Genomic DNA, 20,833 nt, shown 5'->3' with positions numbered 1-20,833 from the left:
CATGGGTTCAAGATTGTTTTTATTTTCAGAGCCTGCAACAGTTGGTTAGCAATGCTAAGCTGGTACAGTCTGAAGGCCATCCCACCTCCCCTTTTAGCCATTCAACCAACAGAATCCCTACAAACAAGATTAGAGACCAACTGAGATGTCTCAATGTGTGGGGGGAGAGGCCTTCTCCCTCTCCTCCCTACATACTTTTTCTAACAAGATTGTTTTACAGCTAAATGCAACTCAAACCCATAACATATGAACCAGTCATCTCCAATATCACTGATTCCCTCCCCACCCCCAGAACTGGAAGCAGAGGCAAGAGGGGAGACTGACTCTTGTATAATAAAAACTTGGCTACACCCCAATGGAGCAAAGATGGTGAGGAAGCCAGCGCCTAAGAATGGGGACAAGCAGGAACCCTCAGCCCCAGTTCCCTGGGAAGTGTTCCTTTGAGACTCCCACTTCTGTGGGGTGAGACGGGGGGCAACTGGTGATGATCCATCTCTCCCTGTCCTTAAATTAAAACATGATAAACTCAGAGTTCACCCTCAAAATCCACCACGCTGCCTCCTGAGAAACACATTCCAGTCATCTCTGCTAGCACCCACTCCCTTCTAATGCCCAGGACTGCCAGCCCCTCTCCCCACCCTTGGGTGGCCCAGCCAACACTGATTTGATACTCCTTAACTCATAAAATGACTGTTTTTAAAAATTAAAATAGAAGCTATCAAAGAGTATCAGAATAATAGAAGGAAGACACTCAATATATACTCCCTTCCCTCATCCCGCAGAGCCCCCATCCCTGCCCCCCTCCGCTGGGAGACCTACACTACCACGTCCCAGCACCGACCTGGGGGAGGCCCAACGGAAGCTGCCTCAAGTGCTTTCCTGCTGTGACTCCTATACCAGCCACCATCATGGGGAGCTGGGGTGAGGAAGAGCGGGGTCACTACCCCCAAAGATCGCAGGGGCCTCCGAGGTAGGTCTGGGAGGGTTAGCTTATGTCCTGTAGCAAGGCCCGGGTCCAGTGCCTGCTCCCACCGGGATCTCAGACCTTGGCCGTAAACAGCAGCAGCCCCAGCACTGTAGTGCCTCCCGGGGGGCGACACAGCCCCTAGTCCTCTGTCCCACGGGGCATGTCCCTCTTCTTCCCCCTCCTTTTTACCTTTTTCTTTTTTAAAAATTAAAGGCAGAGGTAGTCCCTGGGATGATAAAACCCTACCTAGAATGGCAGTATTGTGACTTAAAGAAACAGTTAAATAAAAGTCTCCAGGAGTTCACTAAAAAAAAGAAAGAGAGGAAGGAAGGAAAGGAAGGAAGGAGAAAATAAAGTGATTGATGAAGTTGAATAAATTAATAATGGGCTACCCCACAAAGACCTCTCCTTCCCAGGGCATCTTTGGTATCTGGCCAGCAGCACTTCCCTTTGTGTTACTTCTCTCTACTCCCACCCCTCCCCCTAGGAGAAGGCCAGTGCCCAGCGAGGCCCCAGGTGGTTCATCCAACTCTGGGGGATGTGGAGTCACAGCATCTAGACTTGGCGCTTGGGACTGTGCTGCGGCATGTGACAGCTTTAGCAGACCGTAAGGACATCTTACAGGGACAGAAGAGCCAGCAAGATGCTTTGGGCTTCAACCATGGGAGTGTGGGAGGTAGGTTTAAGAAGGCTTGGAAGCCCCAGGCCTTCTCTTGGAAAGTCACACTGCTGGCCCCTTTGCTCAATGTCTCTGCAGCAGAGGGGAAGTGAGGGAGAGGGAGGGAGGCTCAGGCTGCTGTTGTCTGCTCCAGCGCCCTCAGAGCTTCTTCAGACGGCTGTACATCTCCCTTTTGCTCTTTTCCCCGGCCCAGGTCCGGCTCTTGGTGCGGAACTTCTTCAGGTCTTCTTTAAAGTCCTCATGATGCATGGGCCGGTAGCTGGGGGGCTCACAGTGAGACTGGCAGACAAGACGGGACGTTGTCAGGCCACACCTGCCTCGCACTCACAATCCTGCTCCCTCCCTGTCTAGGGCTCAAGGTTCTGGTCAGCAGGTTTTAGGGCCTTTCTATGTGCAGGGCAAATCCCCAGGCCCCTGGCAAGAAACAGCCATGACCACCAGACAGATCTAACTGTCCAACCTGCACGAGGAGTGCACCAAGCTCTCCAGAGAGCCCATCTTACCTGGCATTTCAGGAAGAACTCCTTATACCCGCCCTTCAGGACGTACAGCTCAGGGTAGTGGAGTTTGGGGTACTCATTACCAAGCCGATCTCTCTCTCTCACATATCGGCACCTGTAAAGTGGACGAAAGCCAAAGCAAGGTGAGCTCTTCCAATGCAGAGAAACACGCAGATGACTGCACCATGAAAGCAGCCCTTGTGGTTTAAGCACTCCTTACACACGTCTCCCCAACTTTACCTTCATTCTTGGCAACAAGTGTTGAATTGTGATTTTCTGGCCATATGTTCAGTCAGGGCCACTGCCTTGTGCTGGAAGGTAGAAGGTCTTTTCCCAATTTTCAAGTTCAACTGCCCTAGCATCTCTCCCTGCCACCACCACCTAATCCATTGGAACAGCCTCTGAGCCTGGTCCCACTGCAGTCTCCATCCTCCTCCTCTGCCAGTGACTCATTCACCTGCTTCTAAGTGGGCTTCCTCCTGTGGCTTTTAAATGGGTTGAGCTTTGCTTTTGCCTCAGGGCATGTACTTGCCTCCTAAGCCTGGAATAAATACTGAATACTCTCCTCTGATATCCTCAGCTGGCTGGGGCCTCCGTACTGTCCAACCCTTGGTACAAAAGCCCAAGTCCTCACAGTGCCCACAACCCGTCCCCCAACTCCACGCTGCTCTGCAGTCCAGCCGTGGAAGCCCCCGCACTGCTCTTCCAACCTGCCCGGAGCTCCCGCCTCTGGTCTCAGCACCTTTGAATACACTGCACAGTTTACACGTTATGTTGGTCTGCCTCCTGCCCACGCTGAAATGGACAGGGCTTTTGTATGTTTTGTTTACTGCTGTTCTCCCCAGTACCTGGCACAGTATCTGGACGTGAGAGATAACAGTGTCTGCAGAGTGATTAATTCCACTCCTGAAGGACCATGAGGTCTCCCTTCATGTGACCATGATTTTGTTCTAATGGAGGACAAAGTCCTCGTCTTCGGAAGCTAGGTGGTGAAGGACATGTGGAGATGGTCACACACGCCAAGTTCTTGTTGTAGTTGTGTAGTTGTTGCGTGCAAAAGTGTGCTATACACTCCTGAAGAGTTATGTGTGCACAAACGTGGCAGAATATTGGCAGGTGAAGCATGTGCAGGGATAACCTTTTTCTGAGCTTGAGATGGTTCCAAATAAATAGGTGTCACAAGAACCTGCACCCGGCCCCGTGAGAAGTCTCTCTTGCGCCCTCCCAGGGAAGCTGCACTGCTCCCTGCCCACCTCTGTCCCTGTTTTCTCAGCACTTGTCACGACCCTCCTCACTCTCCCCTGGGATCTCCCCAGAGGTAGGCCCCTGCCAGGCCTGCCCACTGCTGTACCTTCACTGCTCCAACAGACCCTGTTAGAGCAGAGTATTATTTTAAATCTTAAGTATTACTTTATTGTAATTGTACTTTTACTTATTTTGATATAAAATTTATCTTTGTAATAAATTGTAACAGGGTCTTAGTCACCAAAGCCCTAATAGAAGTTCTTGTTAATAAGGGGTGTGTGTGTGGGAGGCATTTCTGTGCACCCCTAATGTGGCAATAAATGTGAAGATAATACAATCCACTCCTTGGCAAACATAGAGTTGATAAGTGTTTGAAAGCATCACATCAAGTTGTGCAGTGAGGACATCACACTTTTCTGGTATTTGCATACGGAGCAGCCACACTGTACTTGAAGGATGTCACCAAAGAACAGCAGCCCCACAGGAAGAACTAAGGAGAGTGGGGAAAACTGCAAGAGTCAGAGTTTAATTCAATATAAAAGAAGGCTGAACAGTGAGCCACTGCCCAGCAGTTGTCAGAACTAACTCAGAGCTGGGGTGATGGAGCAGAGGTCAGCTCCCTGGGGACGTTGCATGGAGAATGTATGTCATAGACAGGCTGGGCTGGGGAAGCCAGAAAGCCCTTCCCGAGGGAAACTGTTAGTTCAAGGATAAACTACACTCAAGGAAGCTGTCCACGAAATCAACTGACTGCTAAACAGGGAAGAATTTGGGAGAACATCTGATACACGTGAATTTATACTTTTACAAAACCATGTATTTATATACTGTGTGCGTAGGCTTAGGCATAGAAATGACTTGGGATGTGCAACGGGCTGCTCCAAGTGCAAGCCCCACCTGCCCGCCCCGTGTCCCACAAAAGCACCAAGGGGGCCACACCCAACAGCCACCTCCTCTCAGCACTCACATGCGAGGGCCTCGCTCAGAAGAAAACTCGCAGTGGAACACCACAATGACCCGCTTGCCATCTGTAGGCACAATAGGCTTCTTGAGTAAGAAGTCTTCAACCTCCTCTTCCATGTGCAAGTTCACTGCACCCTGTGAAGGCACCAGAGACGCATGTCATACGTGAAACACCTCCATCACCAGGCAGCTTAACTCAACCATAAGAGGCATCACTAATCACTAGGCCTGGCACAGACTGGGACATGTTGCCGAGACTGGTTTCTCCTCATGGCTTCATGTTCAGGCATGGCTTAGAAATCATTGGGTACCATCTAGAAATGCCCCTGATGGTGATGGTGTGAGGGACAAAACAGGGAGCACTTGGTGTACCATGTGGTAGAGGTTAGTGTAGAACAGGGAACATTCTTTCAGTTCACAGAAGTCAAATGCTTTTCGCGCCCACTGTTTCTTTTTATAATTCTCATAACCGGCACGTGAGCATTTTAACAAGAAGCCAGGTGTCACCTCCCCCTTACAAAAAAAAAATCACAGATGCTGCCTAGGGCTCCTGCTATGCCTCCCAGGACAGCAGGGCTTGCCTGCAAGCTTCAGGAATCCTTACCTTGATGTGGCCTCCCTCATATTCATATGGGTATCGGCAGTCAATGATAACGAACTCTTTAATGAGGTTGGCAAACTTGCCATTCAAAACAGATGCTATCTGTGGAGAGAAAGCCAAGGAGAATCAACCCTGGCTGCCAGGAACAACCAGGTTCCAATACCTCATGTGTGGCAGGTCCCAAAAGATGACTTACAATTTCTGGAGAGATGTATTTTAAATCCTGATGCTTTCCAGCAACTGTATGAAAGAGATAACCCTTAAAAAGGAGAGAGAGAGAGAGATACTTAGCAAATCTGAAAGCTTAAAAATGCAACATTTACACCGTTTGTCCTTCTGGTAAGAGTTAGCTTAAAAGAAGCTCTAAACATGAATCAAATATAATAGTACATGCTAGTTCCTGGTCTAGGTACTTCATTCACATCCTGACATTTGATTTTCGCACAGATCTGGAAGGCACATTACCCCCATTTCTGGATATCAAAGTTAGGCACCTTGACCAAGGTCAGCCAGCTAGTAAGCCAGATCTGAATACAGAAACCTCAGGGCCTTTCCTTTTTCTCCTGCTTTTGTCAAGAACCGCCACCTCAGTACCCAGACTGTGAACAGCACTTAAAGGACAGAGAGAGGAATGACTTCACTCGTTTCCTGAGCACCTGCCTCGTCCAGCACAGGGCTGGACACTGGAGGTGGAGGGAGTGAGACCTGGCCCGGCCTTGAGGAGAAGACGGGCACATCAGCAACTACTCATCAGGGCCAACGGCACAGTCAGGAGCTCACCCATCCCTGTGGCCCAGTGTGCGGTCATTGAGACAAACACAACCAACAACTTCAATTGAAGTGCAAGCTTCTACCAGCGACGACACACCACACCCAGGTCTTTGCTTGCTCTTCCCTTCAGACTAGAAGGGTCTGCTATTTTTAGCTCATTCACCTCTCCTACCTGGCTGAAATATCTATAGCCCGGACCCACCTTCCCTAGTCGCCTACCTGAGACAACCCTCCCTTTATTTCTCTTAGTCTGATGCTTACATTGCACTGACATTTTCTTCAGTCTACTGTGTGATACACGTGGATCACTACGTCCTACTGACCACGTTAAGTGTTTCGAGGGAAGGAAACTGTCTCGTTTTGGAATCTTGGCCTTACACATGAGTGCCAGCTACACCGATGCCAGAAAGATGGGTCTGGGAACCGTCAAACCCTATGTGGCTGAACAAGCTACTACTGACACACTCCCTGTCCCACCCTCACATTTCATCACGGCTCAGAGGCCGCCAGCCACCCCGTGTCAGGCCAGCAGCAGATCTTCTGGGCCTCCCTGGGAGCCTTTTCCCTCGAGGGCCACACTTCCATGGACAATGGAGAAATTTAGTCTCAATCCTGGACCTTCTAAGACGGCCTTTTGATATACAGACTTTTATATATTTGTTGACGCAATAGGTTTATTTCTGCTTCTTTACACTTTTCTGCATTACTGCTTTAATAATCACTAACACCAATTCCCAGAGGGCCTGGTCTTTGAGTTGGGATCAAGGCAGCTGGTGGGTGGCTCCCTGCTTGAAACCCCTGATCAGCACCAGGAAATCTTACAGTCCCACAGAAAAGATACTCCAGATCATGACTTTGTTTCTTTATCTTAAAAAAAATTCAAACTGTATCCCCTCAGACGGCCTCTCCAGGAGCCACCTCAGGGAGGGGGCAGGGCTGAGGGGGGTTTCTAGGTAACCACCCCTAATCCTGCATCACAGAGCAGGTCTGCTTGCAATTACCTTGGAGAAGTCTCCTATAAGGTCCCTTGGGTCATTATCCAATATGTTCTCAATGGTCCCTTTTGGAGAACATGCCAGGGATAAAGACTGATGTAGAATCTGCAACAAATCAAAGATGGAGAATGAGTTCAGGGTTCTGAACAGAACATATAAAAACATTCGCCTGGAACACATCAGGAGGAAGAGACTGAGATGTTAATGTCTATATTTAGCAAATGGGATACTTTTCTTATTTGACTGAATCTGGAGTGAAAAAAAGAATACGGGTTACTGACTAGGTATACTATTATTTCAGTGTCTAACTGAATTGTTCTGAAAAAAATCTGAGTATAAGGGGACCTGCACAGTTTAAACCCATGCTGTTCAAGGGTCAACTGTATTTTCCACTAAAAGAAACCAGGGCCTTTGGAAGAAGTGATTGATGCCAAGTTGGAAGAAGAAATGTGCAAGATAAGTCTGGAACACCTTGTCACAGCAAGAAGTCCTTGTATTTTTAAGGGGACGTCAAGCGGCTCATCACAGGGAGGTAAGGATTTTTTAAGCGGCACTCAAAAGCAGTAAACATAAATAAAAAGACAGATAAATTGAAACACATCTAAAAACCAGGAAATTCTGTTCATAAAAAGAACAAGATTAGGTAAGAATAGGCAAGCCCAAGTGGGAAGATACACATTCATCCCAAGAAAACGCAAATTAAAACCAAATACTGCGCACTTACTAGACTGGTTAAAACAAAAGCGATGAACACGACCAGATACTGGTAAGGATTTGGATGAATGGGAACCCTCATAGGCTGCTGTGAGTACAGTTGTCACTCGGTATTCATGAGATTGGTTCCAGGACCCCACCCCCAACAAAAGGATGCTTATATAAAATGGTACATAGTACAACTGGTGCTCAGTAACCACGGGTTCCAAAGTTGGTTGAATCCGTGGATGCAGAACCCCAGACATGGAGGGCCGTTTGGACCACAACTTTGGAAACTATTTGGCAGTGCTCATTAAAGCTGAACAAATGCCTAGCTTAGGGCTCAGCAATTCCAGAAGGAAGTTTATGTTAACAAAAAAAAAAATTGTACAACTTTGACAAGGGAGCCAAGAATACTCAATGAAGAGATGTCTCTTCAATAAATGGCACTGGGAAAATTGAATATTCATGCATGAAAGAATGAAACTAGACCTCTATTTTATACTATTTACAAAAAATAAGACAAAATGGGTTAAAGGCTTAAATGTGAGACCAGAAATCATAAAACTCCTAGAAGAAAACACAGGAAAAAGGCTCCCTGACATGGGTCTTGGCAATAATTTTTTGGATTGGATATCTAAAGCATAAACAACAAAATAATAAACAAACATGTGGGACTACATCAAACTAGGAAGCTCTTGCACATTAGAATAAATGATCAGCAAAATGAAAAGACAACCGACACAATCGGAAAAAATATTTTCAAACCATATTATCTGATAAGAAGTTAATATCCAAAATGTAGAAAGAATTCATACAATTTAATATCGAAAAACCAAGTAACCCAATTAAATAAAAAATAGGCAAAGGATCTGAATAGACATTTTCCCAAAGATACACAAATGGCCAACAAGTACATGAAAAGGTAATTAATATCACTAATCATTTAGAGAAATGAAAACCAAAGCCACAATGAAATATTACCTCATGCCTGTTAGAATGGCTATCATCCCAAAAAACAAAAAACAGAAAACCAAGATCCCAGGCTGACCATAAAAGGTCAAAAAGTGGGCAGTGGCCCAATTTCTGGGAATCCCAGCCCCTTCCCCAAAGTGGTTGGAATAACCGTCCAACTTGTTAGCATATGAACTAACAACCCTCACCCCTCCAGGCCTTTCTCTTGCCTTCTGAAACAGCCTGTACTCTATGGAGTATGTATCTCTCTAAATAAATCTACCTTTACTCAAAAACAAAACAAAACAAGAAACAAGTGTTGGCAAGGATGTGCAGAAAAAGGAACCATTGTATGATGTTGGTGGGATTGTAAAGTGGTGCGACCATAATGGAAAACAGTACGGACACGCCTCAAAAAAATCGAGACTGGAACATATGATCCAGTAATTCTACTTCTGGGAATATATGTGAAGGATGTGAAAACACTATGTCAAAGAGTTATCTGTAGCAGGATTATTTACAATAGCCAATACACGGAAATAACCTAAGTGTTCATTGACAGATGAATGGACAATGAAATAGTGATACACACACACACACACAATGGATTATTATTCAGTCATAAAAAAAAGAAGGAAATCCTGCCATTTGTGACAGCATGGATGGACCTTGAGGGTATTATACCAAGTGAAATAAGTCAAAGACAAACACTGTATGACACCACTTATATGGGAAATCAAAAAACAAACAAACTATTGCCACCGAAACAAATACCAAAATCATAGAAAATGTGCTAAGACTTGTCGTTACCCGTTACCAGAGGTGGGGAGGGGGACTGGATGAAGGTGGTCAAAATATTCAAACTTCCAGCCATAAGATATGTAAGTACTGGGGATGTAATATACAATGTGGTGACTACAGTTAAGCCTGCTGTATGGTATACATGAAAGGTGCTGAGAGTAAATCCTAAGAGCTCTTATCGCAAGGAAATGAAAGAACTAAAATACCCAGAACTAAGTTACAATGGAAAACACTACAGAGTTGTGAGACAAACTTAAAATAGTAGGAAACTTATAGATCTAGATCAGGAAACAAGAAAAATTATGAACAAACACCAAGGGAAAAATATTATGGCCTGTCAAGCAAGGGGGGGACCTTAGACCTCCATCCTTGCCCAGCTGTAATTAAGTGTCACGATCTCCACTGGGATGGTGTCAGGGAAGGCCTATGGGGAGCCTGAAGTCCAGCCCCTGCCCAGCAGTAATGCAGCTTGGCCCCACCCCAGGTGGCCTATCAAGGGAGGCTGTGTTGGGGGATCCTGGACTTGTCTCCACCTCCCCTGCTAAAACAGAAGATTTACATAGTCTCATAATACCCAAAACATACAGATACAATTGAAAAATCAACTGGCATACCAGGAACCAGGAAAATCTCAGTTTGAACAGGAAAAAAAACCAACAGAAACCCATACTAAGACACAAATGGTAGAATTATCTGACAAGGATTTTGAAGTAGCCATTATAAAAATGCTTCCACAGGCAATTATGAACATGACTGAAACAAATGAGAAACAAAAACAGCAAGTCTCAGCAAAGAAAAAGAAGCAAATGGAAATTTTAGAACAGAAAAATATATCATAGTCCTTAAATAAAAAAACCCCGCAGAACTAACCTCCTGGGGTTTCTCTGGACTCGATGCCTGTTCAGGACTGGCCCCAACAACACTCCTCCGCCGCTTCCTATTCCCTCGTGGGGACTCCTCTTGAGATCGTTCTGGTCTCTTCAACACTGACCCGATGGTGGAGCTACACATGGAAGGAGAGTCAAACTGCTTGCATCGATTGCCCTTGGGGGGAAGAAAGAGATCCATTAAAACCCACTCACTTGAATGGCAAAGAGAACAGACCTGGGATGATTTAAGATCCATCCATCCTAAATTAGGAAACAGACACTGTCCATTTATCTAGTCCTAGCAACTAGGGCCTGGCACATACTAGACGCTGAGCCCCTGGTGGGTGATAATAAACATGTTCTACGCTGACATTATAAGGAGATGAGGAAGACTATCTGGGCCTTCAGGGAGCCTACTGTCTGCACAAGGTCCTGAGAGGGAAATAACTGTTACCTTCCAGCCAGAAACATATTTTTGCCTTCCTCTTCCCCTCTATTTTATTACTTGTACCTTGCTTGAGCGGTTTGACAGGTTTTAACACCCCATCTAAATCTAGAAAAGGAGTGAGGTAGCTGGGTTATACTATAAATCTGAGCCAGTTAAGGTGATAAGAAAGAGTTGAGTCTAAGTTTGCAGGGGAAAGGGTGCCTTCAAAATTGTGTTCCAAAGTCCTCTCTACTTGGTTGTTTTTCTTTCTGGACTATACCAGAGCATTTTAATTCAAGACTTACAAAGCCAAAGAAAGTACAGGAAGATGTGCTATGGTACACGATCTCTTAAGGACTAATGTCTCAGAGTCTGAGGGCAGCCACCAACCTGACTTCAGCGCTCTAAACTCACACTCTGCCAACTCAGTGTGCCTTGGCTTGGCTTTTCCTTCTGTGCAGAATGTCCCTTCATACCCCAGTAAACTACTTCTTTTCAAGCTGACACTAAAATTTCAATGTTGCCTCTTCTTTGAAATGTTCCTGACAGTCCTCAGCGAGTGCTTCACTCCCACATTGGCTCTTCCAGAGACTAAGGATTTTCCCTGAAGTTTTTTCTGAAGTTTATTTTAACAGCATACTATTCAGAAAAGCAAGACCAGAGAATTGTTTCTCTGATGAAACAAATCTGATTCCTGTGGCTCCCTGCAGACACACGGAACTGACCAGGTTTGCAGTTCTTCTCATGACAAGAGGAGCTGTCCAGAGGCTCGCCATGCAGGATGGGGTCTCGGCATCATTCTAAACAAAGAAAAACTGTGTCATAAAGGTCCAGGAGAGACTAGCACTAGATTAAGTGCTTTCGAATGGTGTCTGACACCATTCTAAAGGCATGGATAGGAAGCATCTAATGTTGCCCCTCCCCCTCCCCCCAGCATTTTAAAATCAAAAGAGTCACAGCTAACCGTTCAGCTATCTGAACATAGCTAAAGGCACACCCCTGAGGGGACATGAGGTGGGACACTCAGTCTCTTCAGCTATCCTCCTACTGTTCTTGTTTCATGTGTCTTGCATAAAAATAGACTGTCAGGCCCTTCAGCCTAAGAAGGATCACACCAGTCTCTTCAAGTCCTCCGCAGGATTTACTCAGGTTAGAAGCAGAGTCTTAATAAATTCCCAGCAAATGAACAAAAATATCAGCCAACTCAAGCCCTGGGGAATTGCTGCTCCTTTTCAGGTGACTTTTCTCCAGGGATAGTTAGTGGTAATGGATGGGAAAAAACACAAACACACATGTACCTTCAGATTCTCTCCATCAAGAAGATCCATAAAGCCATCATCCTCATCAGACAAAGTGCCAGTCACAGGTGACTGGGGTATAAAAAAAGGAATGAAAGTCCCTGGTTCACTGCCATCTCTTTCATTTGAAGAAAGCTACAAGACAGAATTCATGGCTTGTTAACAAATGATCAGATTTGGTTTCCTTGGATGGGTCACTAGTTTTTATGAGGAACACATACTATATAGTTGTTGTAAGAAGTAAAATTTTAGCAGCTACTAATAATCAAAGGAAAATGAAACTTGAAGACAATAAATGATTTGATGTCCACACACAGTTCTGATTAGTCAGACCAAGTAGCCGTCGTAAAGAACTTCCCAGAAGCAGGTCACCTTACAGTGGTATCTGAGGCTAGCCTCTTGTGAAGGGCAAGGTTGTTTTTTCTGAGGATTGTAATCCGTGAACAGAGATCAATGTGAGGGTTGTGACAGTGTGATAATCTGCTGAAATGAGGAAGGGTGAGAAGATACCAAGTCTCTATGGAGACCTCAAAATGGACTAGAGAATGCCTCTGTGACTCCAGTTCTGGCAGAGGGATAGAAAGGGTGACCTGGCTCTAGAGAGCCCATCCTACGTCTTTAGACTTGGAATTTAAATGACAGCTGCTCAGTTTTAACTTGTGCCAAACACAATGATAGACTCTTTCCATGTATAATTCCACTTAAGCCTCATGACACACTAAGGGTAGTTAATCCTTTTATTTTTATTTAACAAATCAGGAAACTGATGCTTAAGAGAGGTTACCAAGATCACACAGCTCACCTGTTTGACTACAAAGCCCAAGATTTTTTCTCCCCACTATACTATACTCTTTGTAAGAGAGGCCATTCCTGGAGTAAAAATAGAGTATATCTCATTAGGCAACTTTATCTTGGTTTTTTTGTTTTGTTTTGTTTTGTTGAAACCCCCATTATTAAATGAATATGTATTTAATATAGAAAATTTATTAAAAAAATCCGTAAGTCTACCATCTACAGATAAACACTGCTAATACAAACACTGCTGATTCTGAATTACTTCTTTTCCAGGTACTTTCCAAAGCCAGGAAAAAGTTCAGAGATGCGTACTCTGGTTCAGGCTTGCTTTGTTTCAGAATATAAAACAAGTCCTGGGCTGTCTCTGATCCTCTACGAGTGCATCTGAGCACACTTTGGGCCCCTCGGCAGTTTTTCAGCCAGCAGAGCCTAGAAGCAGGTTTATCACGGGGCAGCACCCGCTGAAGACTCACATTATGGTATAATGCCAATTTTTGTGACCTAGGTTCTGGGATCCCTGGGTGCAGACGTGCTACAGAAAATGACAGACAAATCTCTGGACAGGACCTAATTCTTTCTCCATGATTCCTACACCAAGAAACCATTATGAGGAAAGACAGATGCCTGGAGACTAAAAGCAAGGATACAAAAGAAGCACCCTCTGACATGATCTAAAGCCAAACCACTGAGCCAAGTACTGGCTTCCTTTCAGTTTGTACCCTCAGCTCCTACAACGGGGGATGGCCAAGTGATCACAGGAAACCCCGGCACTGCTCGCTAGAGATATTCAGTTTTGGATGCCAGCTCTCAAAGGATTACTGTATACTTGGAAATCAAGAGACTGTTTAATTCTCGTCTTCTATTTATCTGTGTCCTTTGACAAATCACCTAACTTCCCTGACCACGCTTTCCCAATCTGTATAATGGGGTAATTTCAGCTATGTCACAGGCTTATGAAGATTAGAGACAAGAAAACATAAAAGTGCTTTATGTAAATGTTACACTGGAAACCTCTATTTTCAGATACAAGTTCCCAGGAAAACCTGGAAACCTAATGCAGTCATTTTGTTCAAGTTGGACCTCTCTAGTCCATAGCTGTCTGTCAGATCACCAGTAGGAAACTTTGGAAGTAATGACAGTCTCTGACAAATAAATAACCCTGGGGCAGGTGGCCCCAAATACTGTCAAGTAGCCTCACAGGCAGTAGGTTCACCTGAATACATTAGTTCTTAACAAACCATCTTTGGAAGAAGCCAAGTACTCTATTCAAACAAAACCACTCTGGAAAGTACCTATTAGCACTTAGGATGCATTGTAAAAGGTGAGTTTTAAGTAAGATACATAATCCCACCATACGTTTAGAAGAATGACCCAGGATGCCTGCAGACTATTTTCCCAGAATTGACAAGGTCAAATATTCCATGCTCAAGTACTGTATTTCTCACTCTGCTTCTGCCTGCTTTCCAGACACCGCAAAAACACCCAAAAATGTGAGTCTAGTTTCAAAAGACAAAGTCAAGGTAAAAACAGCAAGAGCTATTGTAGTGTCTTCAACTCCAGGTTGAAGAGGATGCTTTAATTCTCTTCCCATCAAGAACTCCCCTATGAAAGCCAGAGCACATACCATCCGAGCTGGGGCAGAGTTCTGTCTCTGTGTGAAGAGATCTTTACCCTCCTCCAGGCCGTGAGCATGCAGGCAGCCACGAGATGCAGGTCTTATTGGCTTCTTAAACTCAAAGGCTTCCTGCAAGACAGTATAATCAAGACATCTTCCACTGTCCATGAAAACCAGCTCTGGGCCTTAGTCATAGCTTGGGGAGACAGGCTAGGGAGTGGGTACTGATCACCTTCATAACTGCCTCCAAACTCATTTCTGATCTAATTCTAACACTGGATCTGTGTAATTAAGAATTTCAGACTATCAAAAGCTAACTTCCAATATAGCACTTTTTTCTCTTACCAAAAACACTATTTTCTAACAAACACATGAGTATCTACCGGGTACACAAAACACTGAGTTAAAAACCAAATCAATAACTTTCTATCAACCATATTTCAATTAAAAAAAAATACTTTCTGGGCCACTCTCCCTTCTGAGATGGACCACACTCTGTCAGTGGAGTATGTATCTACTTAAAACACCCAGAAAACAAATAAAAAATAGCCACCCCCATGGCTCGTAGCCTCTCTGGCCTTCTGAGACGGCTTACACCGGGTCTATGGAGTGTGTATCTCTCTGAATAAATCTACTTTTTCTTATTTTTAAAAAAAAAAAAAGCCAACTTTCTAAAATCAACAGCGGAGAGGGAGGGATAAATTAGGAGTTTGGGATTAGCAGATACAAACTACTATACGCAAAACAGATAAACAACAAGGTCCTACTGTATAGCACGGGGAACTATATTCAATACCTTGTAATAACCTATAATGAAAAAGAATATACACGTAAAAGTGAATCTGTGTGCTGTACACCAGAAACTAGCACAGTATTGGAAATAAACTATACTTCAATTAAAAACAAAAAGTCAAAAGCAAAGTCATTTCAATGTAATTGAACAAGAATCAAAACTTTTTACTCTAGATTTATGTGTTTGAGGGCTTTATTATTTTCCATCTTCTTCTTACCAATAGGAGATAAACTACTGACAACATGATGACTGTAGCTGTTATGCCTTAAACTTAGAGTAATGTCAATTCTTAATAAAATGAAAAACAAAACCTATTGGTTCATTCAACATGGATGAACCTCACATAATGCTGAGTGAAAGCCAAATGACAGAACACATCCTGTACAAATTCATTTACTTAAAGTTTAAAAGCACTCATAATTCCCCTCCCTAAAATAGCCATGTAAGAACTTGTTGTTAATAACACACAGCTAATATCAGAGTATTTAATGCCAACACAGTGCTAAGCTCTTTCAGTGCATTAGCTCATTTATTCAACCACAACCCAATCACCCCCATTTTAAAAGAGGAGAAAAAGAGGCCTTACAGGTTAAGTGATGTGCCTAAGATCTGGCTTCATAGACAGAATGGACAACTCCAGAGCAAGAGCTCTTTAACCTGTCTTCCTTCCAGAATGAAGCCCCAAGCAGGCAATCCTGGGAGAAGCCAGGCTTGGGGGGAGAAGAAACAACAGCTTTGGACTGTCCTACAAAAAGCACTACAGAGGCTGATGTTGTATTCTAAGCACCCAAGGCAAGAACTCATTTCTCTTATTTCTGTGTTCTCCCTCAGGAATATTCTGTAAGTTGTCAAAGGAATCACTGGGAGAGTTCATGGAGGCAGTAGGTTCTGGATTAAGTATTAAGTCCAGAAGATTATAAAGAGTATGAAATGGGGAAGGGGAGAAAATAGCTATGGAAATACAGTGAGAAAGAAATGCTGGAAATGCTGAGCTGATTCACTGAATTATTTTAGGTGCCTACCCCGTGCAAGGCACCCCACCAGATGAAAGAAAAGCCAGGCCAGGATGATCCTGGACTTTTGGATGCACAGCCCCAACTTACCTTCTAAGTTAGCTTACTCTAAGATTCCCTGGGACTTGTTGGCTGTGGTCTTTCAAATACTGTCAAGAAAACTTTTCCTAAACTTCTAACTTATCCCAGGGTCAGCACAAAGAGGCAAGGAAGGCCTAGCCAGACCCTTCCAGAGGAAGTTTTCATGGATAGAATTACTCCTAAGAGATACTGTCTGAGCAATTCCTACCTGCCTGAAACAATTTGAAATGCTTTATCTACATTATCTTATTTAGTTCCCACAGTAGCCCTATGAGGAACTGCTACTCCTATTTCACAAAGAAACAAGGGAGCCTGAAAGAAGCCAAAGTCACACAGCTAGCAAGGAGTAAAATTCAAATCTAGTTTCTCCGGCTCCAAAGACTATCATGAAAGGTCAAGGTTAAGTCTCTCAGAAAGCAGCCCAGCTACTTCTCCGTAAGACACGGACACTTGTGGGTTTTACCTCTGCCCCAGGTTAGTACCACACTCACATTTTCCTTGTTCTCATCATGGTCGATCAGCTGAAAGACATCACGGTCAAGAGAATCAGAATGGCTCCTCTTCAGAGCTGGGCTACACCCCAAGAGCTTCTGCTATCAAAGTAAAAAAAAAAAAAAAAGAAATTAGGGTACATAAATGAAAATTCCATGGAAACTCAGTTCTAAAAGAAAAAAAAATGGTGGTGGTGGGCTGGGGAGGCCTAGCTTCTCAAACACTGCAGTAAATAACCAATAAAGGTGGCTAGGGCTCTACCTTGTGAGAACAGAGAAGTCCCCACTACATGGCTTTACACCTAACTTCACAAGGTCACCAGCCCTCTCAGCAGGGATTTAGGTACCAAATCAACCCCCAAGTAACATCATTTGCATCAAAAGAATCCTTCCTGGTTTGATAAAATTCAGAGTTACATATAGAGTAAAAAGCCCTCAAGAGGCAGCCATTATTGAAGTTGCTTGAAAGCTTATGAGACAAAGTAAGCAATAGCAGTCTTCACTATCTGCTAGTCTACTGTCAAGGTCACACTGGAAGCTAAGGGGCAGATAATAGGTATTAACTCAAAATAAACAAGGGAACTTACAGGTAGGGAATTTATTCTCCTCATGGGATTTTCAAGGCTGCAATGAGATCAGAAAGTAAATAATGAGAATAAAACAAGTAAAGAGATACTCATATTAGCAGATGCATAGTGTCTAACCTAGCTTGCTGGGGTAGGGGAGAGACTCAAACATATTCCCATTTTAGGCAAGATGGAAGAACAGATTTCTGAAGCATTTCACAAGTATCCCCACCACTGGGCTTCCAATGAAAAAAAGCAAGCCCAGGTCTTCTCTTAAAATATACATGTTCTCTTAAGACAATGATGTCAGAAGGAGGAGCAAGACTTTGGGTGAGACTGGAACAGAACATCAAAATTACAGCTAAAATGAAGGAAGGGAAGCTTGGAAAGCTGCTGACATAAAAAATAAACTACTCATTCTCAAAAGATACCAGACTTTATAGGATCTAGGAGCTTTATTATAGGGATAGCTAAATCCAGCATTCCAGTCCAGAGCATAAAGAATTTCATCCAGAATATTAAGTCTTTTCTAAGCACAAACATTTAAAATACATACTTTTCTTTACTGTCCAAGGGCCCAGGAGAATCCAGACAGAAGCCTGTAGGAAATTAAAAAAAAAACACCTCTCAGGACATGAAACACCATTTTGTCATTAAAATAAATAAACAAATAAATAAAACTACTAGTACTGTTTCTTTAAGGCAGTCAACAAAGACTCAAGGCTTGGACTTTAGCCAGAACTGAAATTGAGTCTATTTGATTGCCAAAACACAGTATTTCCATAGTACATCTACTAAGACTTCCCTACTTGCACACACCATCACAGGAAACAGGGACTTGAGGAGAGAGTGAATTAAACCAAACCTCATAACCTCTTGGTTATTCAGATAGAGGTTACCCAGGTTAACTTTTGGTGAATTCCAACCATGGAAAGAATAGGTACCAGTTTCCTGAAATAGTTTTCATTTCAAGTATCTTACCTTGTCACATCATGTGCATAATTTAGGGGTTTGAAAAATACAATTATGCCATCTGACAAGCAAGGCAAGTAGTTATTGCCTTCAACAAAATAACACCAAGTGAGGTGCTCAACCCAAAGGTCGCAGAATACAGGAGATGCCGCTCAGCACAGCCCAGACCCACCAGGGCCTGCTGAGCGCACACCTTTCCTCCATGATGTCTAAATAATCGTACAGGAAGTTAGGTGTTGCTGCTCTTGACTGATGCTCTCCCTTGCTACACTGCCACAGATGAGAATTCTATCCCTGGTTCATAAGAAGCCTACATTTTAAGACTTTTGCTCTTGCAGTTCCCTAACCTAAAGCTTCTGTGCAAATAAACCCTGTAGTAACATGAACTTATGGATTAGAACAAAATGCACTGGCACATTTTCTCCACAGCAGGCTCACTGAAATAATGTCATTACACTTCCAATAATTTGACCCAGCATTTTAACCAGGAAGATTTCCTGAATACCACTTAGTTTTCCTCTACTGTTTATCGTCAAGACTGAGCACACACCACCTCCTTGCAGCCACTTGACAGCTGTTTCCTCTCTTCATAAACTGCCACAGGGGCTCTTTTATACTGTCCTTGAAGGTTTGTCACTCAGCACCAGACTTTTCCCTTTACTGTCTCAACTACTCACCAAACTAAGTTTCTAGGTTAAAGCACATGTTTCAGCAAATTCCAAATACTGCTCCCCACAGAGCAGACACATAAATGTTCAAGACTTAAAAGAATACCTGAATCAGTTGATTCGGAGGAGCCCATTCTCTGCAGACTGCTGTTTCTCACCTCCAGTGGTTGTTCATACTCACTGAAACCAACAGAAATAACTCTCTATAGCTCTAGGACATAATTAAAAGGTTTCATACAGGAGACGGGCCATGAGGCTGGCAAATAGCCATGCTATCATCAACTTCTGGGACACACCACAGAACACTCAGCCACCCAGAACACCCAGTTAGCATGTAAGCATAAAAAGACATGAGAAAAGAGTGGGTTGGCATGGCCTGGGGCACACAGAATGACTATGATGAATATTGGAGTACTTCCTGAAATAAGAGCATGTGTTCTAGGTACCAAGCTAGGAGCAGGGATGAGGAGGACGAGTTCCTGCTTTTCAGAGGCTGGAAAAGACATGTGCTTATTAAGAAAATGGGATGTCCAAGACCGAAGAGAAAGCAGCTTCACCAGAAAAACGGTGGGGTGCATTTTTTGCAGTAAGTCAGAGTCCACGAAGTCTCTGAGCATGGAAGATGGAGTAAAAAGACCTGGCCTTCGAAGAGCATCGGGGTGGATATCAGGAATATGCACGGGGCGAGGACTGCGATGATTTTGCAAACGCCAGGAAAGAAAATGCCACGTCCCTTTGTTGAGAAGGAAACAAAGCTCACAGGAAACTAAGATCCTGCGAGGTGGTTCAGCAAAGGGTGGAATCGAGCGCCTACGAGGGCCTACTTTTCCTCCGTGCGGTAGATTTCCAAGAGCTTCCTGGGACAGGGACAGAGTTAAGAGCACAGGGCAATCCAAAAGGGATGGCGAAGGTGGGGACCCAGGGCAGTCCCCACCCACTACCCGGCCGGGCTCGGGGCTGAGGGCAACCCTGGAGAGTCCGAACGGCCCCTCCCGCCCAACATTCCGCCTAGGGGGAGGGTGCACATGGCGGGCCCCCGCCGGTGAGGCCGTCCCGAGCGGCGGACAGGTCTCGCTCCTCCCCCGGCCCGTTTCCCGACCCGATTTTCCCAAGAGCCATCTGGGAGGCCAGCGGCCTGCGGCACCGCTCGTGGGTCCCTCCTCACCTGCCCAGCCCCTGCAGCTTGTCCATGGTGACCGTCAGGTTGGTGACAGGCGACAGGCCCCCAGCGGCTGGCGTGCCGAAAAGCGCCTTCACGACGGGCTGCGGCGCGGGAGGGGGGCTGCAAGCGAAGAGCAGACGGCGGCGGTGCGGGGGCTCGGGGCCCAGCTCCATGGCGGCGCCGGGCCTCCCAGGGATCCCGCTCCCTCTTCCTCCGCCTCCGCCGCGCCCGCCCCGCCCCGTCGGCACTGGCCTCGGCCGCGCGCCCCGCTGCCGGCGCCCGCGGGTCAAACACAAACACGACCCTGCGGTTCAGGGACGCGGCTGCCGCGGGAAAGCGGCGCGGACGGGCGGGTGTGCAAACCCGGCAGGCGCCAGTCACAGGCACGGGTGCTTCCCCCGACCCCCGCGAGGCCGGCGGGCGGGCGGGCGCCGGCAACCTGAAGATTAAATCCAAACAAACGGGGTGGGTCGAGTAGGGAGAGCGGCCAGAGCTGAGAGGCAACGGCCAGGGTTCACTCTCTTCACTTTCTCCTACTCTCTTGCCCAGCCCGGGGACACAGAGAACTAAGCCGACCTTCACTTCCCTCCGGAGTTGTCGCTGCCGAAGTGGCCTTTCGCGGTAATAGGGACTCACTGTGATCTGCCCGCTGCCCCGCCCCCCCTTTCTTAGTTGGCGCCAAACGGAGTCCACCAATCAGTAAGTAACTTCGCCTCCTCGCACAGGAATGGCAGCAAGGCTGGACCAATGAGAGGGGGAGAAGGAAGCAGCTCGCGGGACTCTGCGAGGTCACCACCTCTCAGAAAGGGGCGGGGCCTAGAAGGGACCGGAGCTTCTCCGAACGTGAAGCTCTCAGAGGTCAATGAAAACTCCCAGGTGAACCTGCGAGAGGCCGGGTGAGACCGGAAGGCCCC

The 20,833-nt window shown here is 45.3% G+C and overlaps 1 protein-coding gene across 4 annotated transcripts; it reads right to left on the bottom strand.

The window, feature by feature from the left end:
* Window positions 1–20,614, bottom strand: CDC25A (cell division cycle 25A). Of its 4 annotated transcripts, none has more exons than XM_032458595.1 (15): window positions 19,923–20,613; window positions 18,864–18,937; window positions 17,674–17,716; window positions 17,139–17,175; window positions 16,552–16,650; window positions 14,183–14,302; window positions 11,764–11,898; window positions 11,191–11,265; window positions 10,040–10,213; window positions 6,728–6,826; window positions 5,152–5,214; window positions 4,959–5,057; window positions 4,359–4,489; window positions 2,150–2,261; window positions 1–1,925 (listed from the first exon to the last, which is right to left on the bottom strand). In XM_032458595.1, exons 1-15 carry the CDS (start codon window positions 20,090–20,092, stop codon window positions 1,785–1,787), a joined length of 1,572 nt encoding a protein of 523 aa, XP_032314486.1. In that variant the 5' UTR covers window positions 20,093–20,613; the 3' UTR covers window positions 1–1,784. The 4 variants fall into 4 exon arrangements, with proteins under 4 accessions (XP_032314486.1, XP_032314485.1, XP_032314488.1 ...); XM_032458594.1 differs by having other exon boundaries at window positions 16,552–16,653; window positions 19,923–20,612; XM_032458597.1 differs by lacking the exon at window positions 14,183–14,302 and having other exon boundaries at window positions 19,923–20,614.
* Between the last annotated feature and the right edge of the window lie 219 nt (window positions 20,615–20,833).

The sequence above is a fragment of the Camelus ferus genome, chromosome 17 (assembly GCF_009834535.1).
Source record: "Camelus ferus isolate YT-003-E chromosome 17, BCGSAC_Cfer_1.0, whole genome shotgun sequence".
In the NCBI taxonomy this organism is placed as follows: Eukaryota; Metazoa; Chordata; class Mammalia; order Artiodactyla; family Camelidae; genus Camelus; species Camelus ferus.
This window is presented reverse-complemented; position numbering and strand designations above follow the sequence as displayed.